General features: G+C 44.0%; 1 protein-coding gene across 1 annotated transcript in view; it reads right to left on the bottom strand.

Annotated features, from left to right (window-relative positions):
- Nucleotides 1–231: 231 nt before the first annotated feature.
- LOC130294414 (E3 SUMO-protein ligase ZBED1-like) overlaps nucleotides 232–17294 on the bottom strand; it is a 30593-nt gene continuing 13530 nt past the window's right edge. Inside the window, exons 2-6 of the mRNA XM_056544146.1 lie at nucleotides 15034–15103; nucleotides 10479–10741; nucleotides 8250–8314; nucleotides 6411–6568; nucleotides 232–3065 (exon numbers count right to left, since the gene is read on the bottom strand). Of these exons, the coding sequence (XP_056400121.1) occupies nucleotides 1015–3065; nucleotides 6411–6568; nucleotides 8250–8314; nucleotides 10479–10741; nucleotides 15034–15082 (2586 nt within the window). The 5' untranslated portion in view covers nucleotides 15083–15103 and the 3' untranslated portion in view covers nucleotides 232–1014. The remainder of the gene's footprint in view (nucleotides 3066–6410; nucleotides 6569–8249; nucleotides 8315–10478; nucleotides 10742–15033; nucleotides 15104–17294) is intronic.

Raw genomic sequence — 17294 nt, forward strand, 5'->3', positions numbered from 1 at the left:
TGTGAACAAAGCAGGCTGGCAGCTCTGAGTGTTTAGGACTCCAGCATGAGTCAGAAATGCTTGCTTACAGGACTGATCGGGAAAAATACAATAGAAAGAAGCATATTTTTCATTAACATGCTATTGGAAAGTTATTCAACATTCATTAATCTAAAATATGTCAAAAGTTTATTTGATGAGAGGTACCCTTTAATTGAAATTCTATTAAATTCTCATATTATTACCTATGATTTTCGGATTGTGGAAAAATGTCCCCAAAAGGAAGAGGGGGGGTTTCGATAGGTAAATTTCTGCAATTATTACAATACTGTCATGAAAAGGAACTGGACTGTATGCTACATATAGGGTATGTTCACATGTCGTGTATAGGCTGCAGACATGATGCTCATTTGTCGAATGTTTTTAATTTTCCTATTGAAGCTAACTGGAAAAGTCTGCACAAAATTTGCAGCGTATTTTGAATATACCCTTAAAGGAATTGTCTAGTACAAACTCTCTTATCCCCTTATCCACAGGACAGAACTATCCACAGAACAGCACTCAGCATCCCCGGCGCTTCCATAGAAATGAATGGAGCGTGTGCAGTCTATAACGTGCACTTCTCACTGAGAGGCGGGGTCCTATTTGGGAGATCGCAGGTGATTCTAGTGGTGGGACCCCCCACCAATCAGCTTCTTATCCCTTGTCCTGTGGATTGGGGACAATAGTGTTTTCACTGGACAACCCTTTAAAAAACTATTAGGAGGAGGAGAGCTGAACCAAGTGTAATAGGCACTACCCTAACATAATAAAAAATAATAATCAGCAGTGAAATAGTCCTTTTTTCGGCTCAGTAATGTACTGGCACATACGCTACAGATACTTGTGTAGATCAAGGTTTCTTAGCTTGTCCTCTTTTAGGAAAGTAGTGGAAGCACTAGATCAGACCTGGAGGATATAAGTCGAGCCACTTGCAAAGGGTGGCTATGATAGGAGCGGGAGAGGCACAAACGTGAAGGACCAACCAACAAAGGCTTAAAGTAGTAACCTATTGCCATTGAGAAAGACTAGCATATCGACATGTTCTGCAGTCAAAGCAGAACGTTTCCGGTAAACAGCCAGGCCGGCATCTGTGAACAACCAGTTTGTGGGTACAGAAGTGGCAGGGATAGCCAGCAGTTTACGGGCTGCCTTTGCCAAAAGAGGGTATTGGGTATGGTGCATCCTCCACCACTGTAATGGGTCCTGGCATAAGGAAGAAGCCTCACTTGTCTGGAAGCTGCTGATCTCCTGCTCCGCCTGCTGATTTACTGTGCTAGTTGAAGCATTTCTTACGTTACACAAGTCGCCCAAAAGAAACTCTATGCCGGAGTCCTGCTTGAGTTTTTTGGATGAAGGTCTTGAATTCTGGGGCTCAGGTGTAACACATATTGGCTCTGGAGTCTGTATCTTTGCCAGACTGGAAGCCTCAAGCTTCAGCAAGTGAAGGGTCTCTACCCGGTCTGGTTGGCTGAGAAAATCAAGGCCACGGAAACGGGGGTCCAAGGCACACGCCAAGTTGAGGACCTGATTGACTTCGGAATCAGAATACCTAAAACTCAACTCTTCATGGATGGCCTTTTTGATGTTTTTGGAAAACTCAGAATCCCATTCATTAGGGGCCAAGTGCTTATACAACAGGCTGGTTATGACTGGCTTCACCAGTGACAATCCAGCAAAATGATCTTTGGTAAAGGTTGAGGTAGCAATCGATAGCGGTTTGAGGATGTCTACGACATCCTGGAGTATTGACCAGTCTTCCGGCTGCAGAGATATACCTTCTTCATTCAAAGTCTCTATTAGACCTTTGAAAAACTTAGAATGGTCCACAATGCTCTGCAACAAGGTGTAGATACTGTACCATTTGGTACCGTCCCGTAGGAACATTTTTAAATGAACCTTCAAGACAGGCCCATGAGTGGTTAACTCCTCATTCTGAGCTGCCGAAGAGAAAATAGTGGCTATCAATCTTCGGAACCTATCCAATGTGGTCTGTATAGTGTGGTGCTGGAGGATAGCCTCAATGCAATTTTTCAGCACCTGACCGACACATGGAAGAGACTTCCATCCGACCTTCGAAGCCGCTATTTTAACAGAGGGACTGCAGAGCCCTACTGCGTAAAACGTGTTCTCTCGTATTCCCCATTCATCGGAAACATCCTGAAGAACAAATTTCAGGCTTTCTTCAGAAAGGTCTTCTGAAACAACCCTACTGGTTAGCACCATATTCTTGGACTCAAAAGCTTCATTGACATAGTGGATAGTGAGTGTGAGGTAGGACAAAGAGCCACTGTGTTTCCATAGGTCAAGACTGACAGAGCACTCTTGTAGATTTTTTACCAGTTCCATCACCTTCATCTTGGACTGAAGGTGCATCTCCTGAAGGATTGTATGAGCCAAAAAAGAGGCTGCTGGTAACTTATAATTTGGATCCAGAATGGACAGCATTTGCACAAACCCTTCTCCTTCAATGATTTCGACCGGCATGAGGTCACGGACAATAAAATCTGCCACAGCTTTGGTTGTTCTCCCCACAGTAGGAGTCACTACTGCCCTCGATGGCAGCTCCCGTGGAGAGGCAGAATCAATGTTCTTTTGGGGCTCCACAACTGCTCCTTGGGTTCCCACTAATTCATTGTACTCTCGCCTATGCTTATAAATAAGATGCTGTCTCAAGTTAGTAGTGTTTCCACTGTAGGAAAGTCTAACACCACACAATTTGCAGATAATCTTAGTTTTATCAATAATACGACCATAGGCGTCACCTTGAAAGCCAAAGAAAGTCCAATAACGGCTCTGGGCTCGGCCAAGGCTTACCAAGTTCTGAGTTCCCTCAAGCAGTTGGAAGCCAGATGAAGAATGCCCTATGTTGTTTATTGGGTAATTCTGTTTGTGTGACTGTATTAAGGGGTTGACTATGTCATTGCACACATACTGACTTCGAGGTGATATGTGATTCGGCAAAGAATCGATGGTCTTCAGATGCAGGTCTTGGAAAAGCTTCATTAGAAGTTCCTTCTCGCCAAACTCGTACTTAAAATGCTCACCTGAGGACACAAAACAAGAACAATGTCAGTGATGCCTTATGTAAAAAAAAAAAAAACAATACTGAGGCCACCTAGAGCTGAATTCAAATGTGATGGAAAATTTACACTGCGAATCTTACCGCAAAGCCCCTGTAAAAACACTGCTACATTGACAGTAGTAAAATTCTGTGCTAATACTCAACTATAAAGGCTTATATATCTGTGCATAATATCTCTGCAGCATGTAGATGAGATCTGTAAAGTCTCCTCCATATGCACTGTACTGTAGTCCACTGTGGATTCTGCCCATGCAAATTTGCAAATACAATCTGCAAAATTCAGGTACATCATAGTTTGGACTTATTAGGTGGCTTTTAGTAAAACAATAACATATTAAAAGGGGTACTCTGTCCCTAGACATCTTATCCTCTATCCAAAGGTTAGGGGATAAGATGTCTGATCGCGGGGGGTCCCTCCACTGGGGACCCCCACAATCTCTCTTGCAGCACCCTGTGTCATCTGCTGCATGGAGCCGGAGGTGCTGCAGGAGAGATTGCAGGGGTTCCCAGCGGCGGGACCCCAGCGATCAGACATCTTATCCCCTGTCCTTTGGACAGGCGATAAGATGTCTAGGGGCGGAGTACCCCTTAAAGTAACTATGCAAAACTCCCACCATTTCAAGTTTGCAGCTACTATGCAGATGTCTGGTCCTGCAGTCATGTGTTACTCCACCACCTCTTTAGATAGTAGGAGAGGAAGCGATTAAAGGAGTAGTCCAGTGGTGACTCAGTGGTGAGCAACTTATCCCCTATCCTAAGGATAGGGGATAAGTTGCAGATCGCGGGGTGTCCGACCGCTGGGGCCCCCCGCGATCTCCTGTACGGAGCCCCGACAGCCCGCGGGAAGGGGGCGTGTCGACCTCCGCACAAGGCGGCGGCCGACACGCCCCCTCAATACAACTCTATGGCAGAGCCGGAGCGCTGCCTTCGGCAATCTCCGGCTCTGCCATTGAGATGTATTGAGGGGGCGTGTCGGCCGCCGCCTCGTGCGGGGGTCGACACCCGCTATCTCGGCGGAGAGCCGGGGCCCCGTACAGAGAGATTGCAGGGGGCCCCAGCGGTCGGACCCCCCGCGATCTCAAACTTATCCCCTATCCTTAGGATAGGGGATAAGTTTTTCACCACTGGACTACCCCTTTAACTAAAGTAACATGACTGAAGCATTATACTACACATGATGTCTTTGCAGCATATAACCAGAGACATAGGGGGTATTTATCAAAGGATTTATGTGTTTTTTTTTATTGGTGCAATACTTTGGCGCAGTGTCTTTTTGTGCCAAAGTTTGGCGCACCTTCTCCACTGTCATTTTGACAACTTTCTCAAAATCACACGGTCCTGTGTGTGATTTTAACTTGAGTCAGTAATTCATCATTTGAGCCAATCTATCTTTGGCGCAAATCCCGTTTTTATGGCGCAAATCCCCGCCAAGAAATTCTGCACATGGAAAACACACTTAGCAATGTCAGAAAATGTAAAGGCGTCAAAATACATTAAAACATTTTTTTTGTGAAAGCAGCGACGCCTCTAGGGCTGCTCAATACTATCCTGCGACATAGTTGTCTCTGAGGAACCTTCACCCTCCGTTGAGCCAGCATTGGACATGGCCGCACAGGTTCAGGAAAGGTAAAGCACTAAAGCAGTGGTCTCCAACCTGCGGACCTCCAGATGTTGCAAAACTAAAACTCCCAGCATGCCCGGACATGCTGGGAATTGTAGTTTTGCAACATCTGGAGGTCCGCAGGTTGAAGACCACTGCACTAAGGTAACAAAAAAAAAAAATACTCAAGTTGAAAATAAAATCCATTTCACATGATATATTATATAAACCCCACAAAAGAAAATAACTCATCGCTTGCTGATATACTGCAGGAGGGACTCCAATATGGCTGCTCTACAGGGTAAAATACGCGTCCTCTGTGGGGGTAAGTTCTATGTAAAAGGCGCTGTGAACGGCTGATTTCAACATTTGAGCCAAAATTACTAACAACGTGCACCAAATGATAAATTTGGTGCATGTCCACGAAAACCGAAGTGAAAAAAAAAAGGGTAAAAAGAAACTGTCAACAGGCAAAATTGATAAATACCCCCCATATAATTGTGTATCGGTGCTGCAGATACAGAGCGGTCAGACATTTTTTTTAATGCATTGAAACAATAGAAAAAATGGTTGCAAAAGTGTTTATAGAGAGTTTTCTGTTCTTAAAGGGGTACTCCAGGGAACTAAACCTGTAGCCCATCCTTTCCCTCTCACCAACCTATTTAATTGTCTAAATATCAATCATTAGCAAATCCCTCCCTAAGGGTCTATTCACATGTACAGTATTCTGCGCAGATTTGATGCACAGGATTTTCTGCTGCAGATTTCAATGTAAACTCAATGACTGAGCACAACTTTAAAGGGCACCTCTCATCAAATAAACTTTTGATATATTTTAGATTAATGAATGTTGAATAACTTTCCAATAGCATGTTAATGAAAAATATGCTTCTTTCTATTGTATTTTTCCCGATCAGTCCTGTCAGCAAGCATTTCTGACTCATGCTGGAGTCCTAAACACTCAGAGCTGCCAGCCTGCTTTGTTCACAGCCAAACAGGCTGTGAACAAAGCAGGCTGGCAGCTCTGATTGTTCTCCTTTGTGAACAAAGCAGACTGGCAGCTCGTAGTGTTTAGGACTCCAGCATGAGTCTGAAATGCTTGCTGCCAGGACTGGTGGGGAGACCCCTAGTGGTCATTTCTTCAAAGTGGAAAATGAAATAGAAAGAAGCATATTTTTTAATAACATGCAATTGTAAAGTTATTCCGCATACATTAATCTATAATATATCAAAAGTTTTTTTGATGAGAGGTACCCTTTAAATCCTGCACATCAAATCTGCGCAGAATACTGTACGTGTGAATAGACTCTAAAAGTAGCCCCCACCCTTCTGAGAGACACAGACCCTGCGGTTTCTGCCCTGCACTCAGGAGTCATGCTCCATGCTGAGAGCTGGGAGGTGTGTAGTCTGAGCCAATCACACACTGTATCTCTCCACTGCGGGCTGGTGCTGCTCTCAGAGAGGGAGCTGGCATGCAGTGAGAGTGCTGTGCGACATCCTTCCCTATTTTTCCCAGATTGGGCAAGTGTAGTGCTGGCCGCCTAAACATGTGGAAATGCCATTAGGTGGGGGTTCAAGGTACTGTATGATGGATCTGCCAAATGTGTTAACATGCAGATAAGCCGCAATCTATATAATGATTTTCTCTTAGACGTCCATCTGTTCCTTGAGTTACCAGCATCATGATGACAATGCAGTAAAGTTTACCTAACTTGAGTCCAAGGGTCCTCGCATACTCCTCCCCAATCCACACCAGCAGCTCTGTGCCTGAAGGAATAGGCTGACAAGCTCGATAGTAGATTTTTCCGCGATACTGAAACACTGTCAGGTTGTGTTCATCTTCTGTTGATGCACAGGCCACATACCTGGGGAGAGGAGATCACATAAATGTTACAATGTTACATACGCCGACTAATATAAGAGTAAGGGTACGTTCCCACACGGCGTATTTTGCTGCGTATTTGCTGCGTATTTGGTGCTGCGTATTTTCCTACCCATTGACTTCAACAGAGAAAATAAAATACGCAGCAGCAAATACGCAGCAAATACGCCGTGTAGGAATGTACCCTAAGAGACAGAGTGACAATGAAATTACAACAGAATCGCCATATGCCACAAAAGTTGTGGTTACAATGCATTATATGCTTTAAATAAAATAAAATAGCCCAGCCCCCCCCCCCCTCCCGCATCATTCTGCCCTCAATGCCCCATAATAGGAATGTTATATAGAGCTTCCTAAAGTTTATTTTTCACCTTTCTTGTCAGGAAAGTAGTAGTTTTCCGGTGTGCCATAGCCCTAATAGGTGTGAGCCATGATGGGGAATACTATAGGATTTCATGCTTCCTTATAGAACATACATATATATATATACATACATACATACACAGTACAGACCTTGGACACACCTTCTCATTCAAAGAGTTTTCCTTAGTTTCATGACTATGAAAATTGTAGATTCACACTGAAGGCATCAAAACTATGAATTAACACATGTGGAATTATATACATAACAAAAAAGTCTGAAACAACTGAAAATCTGTCATATTCTAGGTTCTTTCTTTTGCTTTGATTACTGCTTTGCACACTCTCGGCATTCTCTTGATGAGCTTGAAGAGGTAGTCACCTGAAATGGTCTTCCAACAGTCTTGAAGGAGTTCCCATGATGCTTAGCACTTGTTGGCCCTTTTTGCCTTCACCCTGCGGTCCAGCTCACCCCAAACCATCTGGATTGGGTTCAGGTCCGGTGACTGTGGAGGCCAGGTCATCTGGCGCAGCACCCCATCACTCTCCTTCTTGGTCAAATAGCCCTTACACAGCCTGGAGGTGTTTGGGGTCATTGTCCTGTTGAAAAAGAAATGATGGTCCAACTAAACGCAAACCGGATGGAATAGCAGCCGCTGCAAGATGCTGTGGTAGACATGCTGGTTCAGTATGCCTTCAATTTTGATTAAATCTCTAACAGTGTCACCAGCAAAGCCCCCCCCCCCCCACACACACACACCATCACACCTCCTCCTCCACACCATCACACCTCCTCCTCCACACCATCACACCTCCTCCTCCACACCATCACACCTCCTCCTCCATGCTTCACGGTGGGAACCAGGCATGTAGAGTCCATCCGTTCACCTTTTCTACGTCGCACAAAGACACGGTGGTTGGAACCAAAGATCTCACATTTGGACTCATCAGACCAAAGCACAGATTTCCACTGGTCTAATGTCCATTCCTTGTGTTCTTTAGCCCAAACAAGACTCTTCTGCTTGTTGCCTGTCCTTAGCAGTGGTTTCCTAGCAGATATTCTACCATGAAGGCCTCACACAGTCTCCTCTTAACAGTTGTCCTAGAGATGTGTCTGCTGCTAGAACTCTGTGACATTGACCTGCTCTCTAATCACGTGTTAATTCATAGTTTTGATGCCTTCAGTGTGAATCTACAATTTTCATAGTCATGAAAATAAAGAAAACTCTTTGAATGAGGTGTGTCCAAACTTTTGGTCTGTACTCTGTATATATATCAGTTACGTCTCCTATGTCAGGACTTACCTCATCCAGCTGCTTTTGGAGTCATCACTGGCATCAATATAAAAATAGGATCCATTGTCTCTAATCTGCATGAGCAATAATAAGAACAATGTGTTAGAAAAAAAAATTCCTGCACAGCAAAGATACATTCCAGACGTGTTTTGCTGTAGATCTGGATTCTGTCATCTTCACGGGACATTATGTGTCAGGTTGCATCATCTCACCGTTCTCTACACACATTGGGGGTATTCATGAAAAGTGGAGGTGGAGAACGTCTTTTTACTCCATTAAAGGGGTACTCTGGTGAAATGTTTTTGTTTTTGTTTTTTGTTTTTAAATCAACTGGTACCAGAAAGTTAAACAGATTTTTAAATTACTTCTATTAAATAATCTTAATCCTTCCAGTACTTATTAGCTGCTGAATACTACAGAGGAAATTCTTTTCTTTTTGGAACACAGAGCTCTCTGCTGACATCACAAGCACAGTGCTCTCTGCTGACATCTCTGTCCATTTTAGGAACTGTCCAGAGCAGCATATGTTTTCTATGGGGATTTTCTCCTACTCTGGACAGTTCTTAAAATGGACAGAGATGTCAGCAGAGAGCTCTGTGTTCCAAAAAGAAAATAATTTCTTCAGTAGTATTCAGCATCTAATAAGTACTGGAAGGATTAAGATTATTTTAATAGAAGTAATTAAAAAATCTGTTTAACTTTCTGGCACCAGTTGATTTAAAAAGAGTTTTCCACCGGAGTACCCCTTTAATTCACGCGGTGGAAACTGTGTGCCTGCACCAAATTTGTTACATGAGGCAGGGCATGTAATTAATCTGGTGCTGATCACATTTCCCTGTGACTTTTTGCGCAACTTTTTAACTTGTGCGCCAAATGTGCGACTTTTTAATAATGCTGTCCACAGTCAGTCTCTAAGCCAACTGATGGCTGGTGTAGAATTGACCCTCAATAAGCATAGTTGCGCCAAAATATGCAACAAACTGAAAAGTCTCAAATCATATATTCCTAATATCAACTGAAATCACGACTTCCAACGTCACTTTGTAAAAAATGTTCTATTTGGTTTGGTGCAATACATGGTCGCAAAAAACAACTACACCACAAAATAGAGACAAATTACAGCCAAAACAATAGAGTAAAAGGTTTTCTAAATACCCCCCATTGTTCTTTATAGATGTCACCACCCTCCAAACAAAGGTGATGACATCACTACTTTCCAAATAGTGTTAATGACATCATCAATCTCAACGTTTTGGATGTAATTTGTGGTAGTAATATGAGCTGCTCAATGAGCTGCCGCAATGTGCGAGTATACTGCGCAAGCGCGCGGCAACTAGCACATCGCAGTGTGTCTGCTCGTAGCGGTGTATTGCCGCTCCGAGCAGGCACATGTAAAGCCACCATATAGGAGGACCTTCAGCGGCGGGTCCTTCAGCGGCGGATCCGCAGCGGAATACGCTACTAAAATCCGCTCATCTGAACGTACCCTAAGGGGGTTGTACAGGAAAAAACTTTTTTTTATATACATTATGTAAATTACGTCTATTAAAAAATCTTAATCCTTTCAGTACCTATGAGCTGCTGAAGTGGAGTTGTTCTTTTCTGTCTAAGTGCTTTCTTATGACACCTGTCTCGGGAACTGTCCATAGTAGAAGCAAATCCCCATAGCAAACCTCTTCTATTCTGTGCACTTCCCAAAACAAGCAGAGATGTCAGCAGAGAGCACTGTTGCCAGACAGAAAAGAACAACTCAACTTCAGCAGCTGATAATTATTGGAAGGATTAAGATTCTCTAATAGAAGTAATTTACATATATGTTTAACTTTCTGATGCCAGTTGATATAAAAAAAAAATATTATATATATATATATATATATATATATATATATATATATATATATATATAAAGTTTTTTTTCCTGGAATACCCCTTTAATAAATACCAGTGATGACATCAGACATCACTACTTCTCAAATAAGACTGATGACATTCCCTTTTGCAAAACATAAGCTAGAGATCGCGGCATTTTATTATTTTCTATATAAATATATTAAGTCTCTTTTTTTTTTAAATAATGAATTAAATAATTATTTATATTTCTTTTATATAAATTTTAATACTGGTCTAAAATGGGCAGAGGGACCTTTCGTATTAGGGTCTCCATTATTTGCGAGATATAGATGGATGTTCCTTAAGAAACAACAGTATAAATAACCAGGTAAGAAGAAGAACCCATACCGCCCAGGAGTAGACGGTACATTCGCTCCTATCCACTAATATGTCCCCTTGGTATGGGCCGAAGATGCAGCCCCGGGGAATGATGGGAATTGTGCAACAAACGCCAAAGCCTCCTTGAGATCTTTCCTTGACCACCAGTCCTTCTGGTAGTGAAAGTAAAGCGCGAGATGGTACGTTATCGGGAACCGGAGTGTCCGAGATAAAAGTTGGCGCTCCGTGTTGTGGGCAGGAGTCTCTGAAGTACAACCGGCAATCCTCACAAACTACAAGGAAACACAGGAAAGAGGGCGGCATTACTGAAGGTGGGCGATGGCACTTACAAAACCTTAAAGTGTACCTGTCGTTAAAAACTTTTAATATAATGTAGATAATACCTTTGGATAGGGGAAAAGATGTCTAGGGGTGGAGTACCCCTTTAAAGGGGTACTCCACTGCTCAGCGTTTGGAACAAACTGTTCCAAACGCTGGAGCCGGTGCCGGGAGCTCGTGACGTCATAGCCCGTCCCCTCGTGACGTTACGCCCTGCCCCCTCAATGCAAGTCTATGGGAGGGGGGGCGTGAAAGCTGTCACGCCCCCTCCCACAGACTTGCATTGAGGGGGTGGGGCGTGACCTCAATGCAAGTTTGTTCCAAACGCTGAGCAGCGGAGTACCCCTTTAACGCAGGGGGTTTCCCAGGATTTAACGCGAATGGCATAGCCACAAGATATTTAATTAAAGTGACCGGTGGTGATACAACCATAGATTTGCATTGAGGGGGTGGGGCATGACATCATGAGGGGGCGGGGCTATGACGTCACGAGCTCCCGGGGCCGGCTCCAGCGTGCGGAACAGTTTTATTCCAAACGCTGAGCAGCGGAGTACCCCTTTAAAAGGTCAGTTCACATTATGCGCAGTTTTTATGCATTTCATTTTTATTAATATTCTTATTCTTATTATTATTAATAATTATAATAGTAAAGTGCATTTTAGGCTTTAGGCTGTGTTCACATGTAAAAATGTTACTGCATTTTTTACACCTTTTTATTTACCGCATTTTTGCTGTAATCTTCCAAATCACTGTAAAAAATGACATGAGAGCTAGCAGAAGCGATCTATAGATAATAATGTCCTGCAGAATTTCACAGGAAGTCAGCTGACCTAGGACTGACCACTTCCTCCATGCTGGTCAACACATGACCCAGTTACGGTAATAAAACACATAGAAACAGCTGTGCTGGAACAACTAGTTTGCACCCAGAGGTGTACTGTTGTAGGTGGTGCCCGTCTCTTTTTGCATTGTTGGAATAAGACAGATGGTGCTGTAGGACTAGTGTTGGTGAGTGTGCATGATATGGGCAAAGAACCTCTTTAAAGGGGTACTCCGCTGCTCAGCGTTTCTAACAAACTGTTCCAAATGCTGGAGCCGGCAATGGGAGCTCACGATGTGGGCGGGGCTATGATGTCACGAGCTCCCGGCGCCAGCTCCAGCGTTCGGAACAGTTTGTTCCCAACGCTGAGCAGTGGAGTACTTCTTTAAGGGTGTGTTCACACATGCATATTTTCTGCTGAAGATCTGCTGCAGATTTGCTTCAGCAGATTTTGATGCCCATTAAAGACAAAGCAAAAATACACACGTGTTAACGTCCGGGGTTAGAAAAATAGAGCTAATTTCTAAAGTCAGCACCACATCTGTACTCAGGTTGTGTGCGATATTGCAGCTCAGTTTCTTTTAAGTGAATGGAGCCAAGCTGCAATACCACACACAACCTGAGGACATGAATAGCGCTGTTTCTGGGTATACCTCAACTATGAGAGACATAATGAGAAAAAAATCCATAAAATCAAATTGTCTGATGTTTACATAATTTATTTGCAAATTATGGTGGAAAATTAGTATTTAGTCAATAACAAAAGTTCATCTCAATACTTTGTTATATACTCTTTGTTGGCAATGACAGAGGTCAAACGTTTTCTGTCTTCATAAGGTTTTCACACACTGTTGCTGGTATTTTGGCCCATTCCTCCATGCAGATCTCCTCTAGAGCAGTAATGTTTTGGGGCTGTCGCTGGGCAACACGGACTTTCAACTCCCTCCAAAGGTTTCCTATGGGGTTGAGATCTGGAGACTGGCTAGGCCACTCCAGAACCTTGAAATGCTTCTTACAAAGCCACTCCTTTGTTGCCCGGGCGGTATGTTTGGGATCATTGTCCTGCTGAAAGACCCAGCCACGTTTCAACATCAATGCCCTTGCTGATGGAAGGAAGTTTTCACACAAAATCTCACAATACATGGCACCATTCATTATTTCCTTTACACGGTCCCCTGGTCCCCTTGCTGAAAAACAGCCCCAAAGCATGATGTTTCCACCCCCATGCTTCACAGTAGGTATGGTGTTCTTTGGATTCAACTCAGCATTCTTTCTCCTCCAAACACGACGAGCTGAGTTTTTGCCAAAAAGTTCTACTTTGGTTTCATCTGACCATATGGCATTCTCCCAATACTGTTCTGGATAATCCAAATGCTCTCTAGCAAACTTCAGACGGGCAAGGACATGTACTGGCTTAAGCAGGGGGACACGTCTGGCTCTGCATGATTTGAGTCCCTGGCGGCGTAGTGTGTTACTGATGTAGCCTTTGTTTCTTTGGTCCCCGCTCTCTGCAGGTCATTCACTAGGTCCCCCCATGTGGTTCTTGGATTTTTGCTCACTTGTGATCATTTTGACACCATGGGGTGAGATCTTGTGTGGAGCCCCAGATCGAGGGAGATTATCAGTGGTTTTGTAGGTCTTCCATCTTCTAATAATTGCTCCCACAGTTGATTTCTTCACACCAAGCTGCTTGCCTATTGCAGATTCAGTCTTCCCAGCCTGGTGCAGGTCTACAATTTTGTTTCTGGTGTCCTTCGACAGCTCTTTGGTCTTGGTCATAGTGGAGTTTGGAGTGTGACTGTTTGAGGTTGTGGACAAGTGTCTTTTATACTGATAACAAGTTCAAACAGGGGCCATTAATACAGGTAACAAGTGGAGGACAGAGGACACTCTTAAAAGGATTCTCCGGTGCTTAGACATCTTATCCCCTATCCAAAGGATAGGGGATAAGATGCTTGATCGCGGGAGTCCCGCCGCTGGGGACCCCCGTGATTTTGCACGCGGCACCCCGTTTGTGCGGGTCTGATTACCAGCGACCACAGGGCCGGCGGCGTGTGACGTCACGCCTCCGCCCCCGTGTGACGTCACGCTCCGCCCCTCAATGCAAGCCTGCGGGAGGGGACGTGATGGTTGTCACGCCCCCTCCCATAGGCTTGCATTGAGGGGCGGAGCGTGGCGTCACATGTGGGCGGAGGCGTGACATCACACGCCGCCGGCCCTGTGGTCGCTGGTAATCAGACCCGCATAAACGGGGTGCCGCGTGCAAAATCACGGGGGTCCCCAGCGGCGGGACTCCCGCGATCAGGCATCTTATCCCCTATCCTTTGGATAGGGGATAAGATGTTTAAGCACCGGAGAACCCCTTTAAAGAAGAAGTTACAGGTCTGTGAGAGCCAGAAATCTTGCTTGTTTGTAGGTGACCAAATACTTATTTTACCAAGGAATTTACCAATGAATTCATTACAAATCCTACAATGTGATTTCCTGTATTCTTTCCCCCCATTCTGTCTCTCATAGTTGAGGTATACCTGTGATGAAAATTACAGCCTCTATCATCTTTTTAAATGGGAGAACTTGCACAATTGGTGGCTGAGTAAATACTCCCCTTTTCCCCCACTGTAACAGTTTTTTTATTCCATTAAAGGGGTACTCCGGTGGAAAACTTTTTTTTTTTTTAAATCAACTGGTGCCAGAAACTTAAACAGATTTGTAAATTACTTCCTTCCAGTACTTATTAGCTGCTGAATACTACAGGAGGCAATTCTTTTCTTTTTGGAACACAGAGCTCTCTGCTGACATCATGACCACAGTGCTCTCTGCTGAAACCTCTGTCCATTTTAAGAACTGTCCAGAGTAGAAGAAAATCCCCATAGAAAACATATGCTGCTCTGGACAGTTCCTAAAATGGATAGAGATGTCAGCAGAGAGCACTGTGTTCCAAAAAGAAAATAATTTCTTCTGTAGTATTCAGCAGCTAATAAGTACTGGAAGGATTAAGATTTTTTTAATAGAAGTAATTCACAAATCTGTTTAACTTTCTGGCACCAGTTGATTTAAAAAAATAAATAAATAAAAAAAATTCCACCGGAGTACCCCTTTAAGTTGAGACCAAGTAACCTGGGCATCTTCTCCATGTCACATGACAGCACAGGGGCAGTGAGACACCTGCTCTTCAGAAGTGACACCACTACAAACTCACTTACACCTGCACATACATGAAGCGCACTATACTGACTACTAACACAGCAGCTCCATCTCAGCTCGTGGTCCAAATTGGGAATTTACCTATTCTAGAAATGTTTTACCTTTGTTTATACGTTTAAGTAAAACTTTTTGGGGGAGGAAGCGATCAATGGGACGATTAAAGAGGAGTTTTATTTTAAGCAGAGTTCCCCCTATTATCAAGAAATAACAGTACGGACTTACAGAGTAGCTCATCCTCCAGCTGCGCACAGGCCTCCTCGGCGGCCTGCATTGTATGTTGGAGTCCAGACACCTGAGGAAGTAAGAAAAGAAAACCGTTTACAGTCCGCAACGTGTCCTGTTCACGAAACAGCGTGCGCACTGTGCGAGACAAACGCCAATCAGACCTTGGTCGGGAATCACAAGCCTGGTGATTGCCGCACAATTGCCTATTGTTTCCAACAATGTGCAGCAGCCACAAAGCGACGCCCGATACTGAAATGTGTTGTGCTAAGGGGTTTATTAATGATATGCTTGGGCGTAGCACATGAGGAGGACAACACCATGTGTCAGATGTTCAGAGGGAAATATTTAAAGAGGACCCGTTCTATTAAAGAATATGTATATGCTTAGAGACTACTTCATCTCGTGCTCTGATGCGCCTACAATACAATAAAACAAAGCAACTTTACAAATAGTCTTAAAGGGGTATTCTGGGCAAAAACATTTTATCCCCTATCCTTTGGATAAGATGTCTGATCGTGGGGGGCCCGCTACTGAGACCCCCTGCGATCTCCCTGCAGCACCCGCATTCTATTCTATTCTATAGACATGAATGGAGGGGGTGTGGCGTCACGTCCCCAGTCCCGGAATCCCGGAGGTTTCCGAAGCTGGAGATTCAGCACCCGCATAGAAAGCGGGTGCTGCAGGGAGATTGCGGGGGTCTCAGCAGCGGCCCCCCCCGCGATCACACATCTTATCCACTATCCTTTGGATAGGGGATAAAATGTTTTTGCCCGGAATACCCCTTTAAATATGAAACTCCTGTTTCTTTATATACAGCGCCTCTGCGGACTAATGCGTCTCCATGGTTACCAACTTCAAAGAAGCCCTGTATTGCCTGATTCTGTAGTCATATGTAACTCGGCTCCTTGTGTGAAGGGTGGCTCCTGCTCTATCATATAATGTGGTCATGCATCTATTAGGGGTAGTCTCCTCAACAGTGTAAAGATAAATGGAATGGGGGATAACTAGTTCATTGGTGGGGTCCGACCGCTGAGATGCCCATTGATTATGAGGATTATGAGGACCAAATGTCCTCCATTCATTCTCTCTGGGCAGGGCCGGCCCTATAATGGGACCTGCTGGGTCCATTGGCCCCACACAGCACCTTCACAGGGGTGGCACGTTGCCGCCCGGAGAAGACTTTTGTCCCCTTTTATGATGCTGCTCAGGGTGTATGGAGCGGTCTCCTGACTCGATCCCGCACAATACCCGGGGGCCCCCAGCTGATTCCTGTAGACGGGGGCTGCCGCTAATAGCTGGCATGCAGCGATCGCCGATCAAAGCTGACAGTGGCGTATAAAGGGAGCTTTAAACCATCCCTGGTTGTCTAGTGGGGAGGATTGCACCCCCCCCCCCCTCCAGCACCCCCCACCCACCCCCGCAGTGCGATCGCGGGTTTGATCCACTGTGGAGGTAGCCGGAAGGCTTACTTCTTCATGCCCGTCCACGGTTCTGCATTTGATAGAGCCTGACTGGACCAGGCTCTACCAAATGATCACAGATCAAACAGGTCAGTTCTATGGAACTTCATTGATCTGTATAAGGAATCTACTGATTCCTCCTAATAAAAGGTTTAAAAAAAAAAAAAACACATTAACCCTTTCCATATTAAAAGTTCAAATCACCCCCCTTTTCCCATTTTCAATTTAAAAAACATAATAAAAATAAAAATATTAGGTATAGGCACGTGCATAATTATCCAAACTATTAAAATATAACATTATTAATCATGTACGGTAAATGGTGTAAAAGTAAAAAAATACAAAACCCTACAATTGTGTAGTTTTTTTTTTTTATTATGTCCTGATATGCAATGACAAGGATTTTTGGCACCCTAGACAAAAGCTAATTTTGTCGCCCCTTGACCCTGGACTTTCTTCCCAAAATTTTATTGCTCCCCACCCTTTTTCACACCTGATTGCACTCCTCTGCCAATCTTCTGGCTTAGCCTAGCACTATATATTAGAGGCTATAGGTCTTGTAGACCTTAGGTCTGGAGAAATTCAAATATGCCATCTAATACTGCCATCTAAAGTGCTTCTTAAGTGTGATATCAAGAATTATACCAGAAGGGAACAAAAGGTAACTAACTCAACATTATAACTACAAAAGTAAGTCACTCTTTTCAGAAAAAACAAAAAACAAACATGCACACACTTATTATTTACATCATTGCGATACATTTTCTCTTCTATCCCCCACAGATTTCTCCGGTGGAC

Source organism: Hyla sarda, chromosome 10 (assembly GCF_029499605.1).
Source record: "Hyla sarda isolate aHylSar1 chromosome 10, aHylSar1.hap1, whole genome shotgun sequence".
Lineage (NCBI taxonomy): Eukaryota > Metazoa > Chordata > Amphibia > Anura > Hylidae > Hyla > Hyla sarda.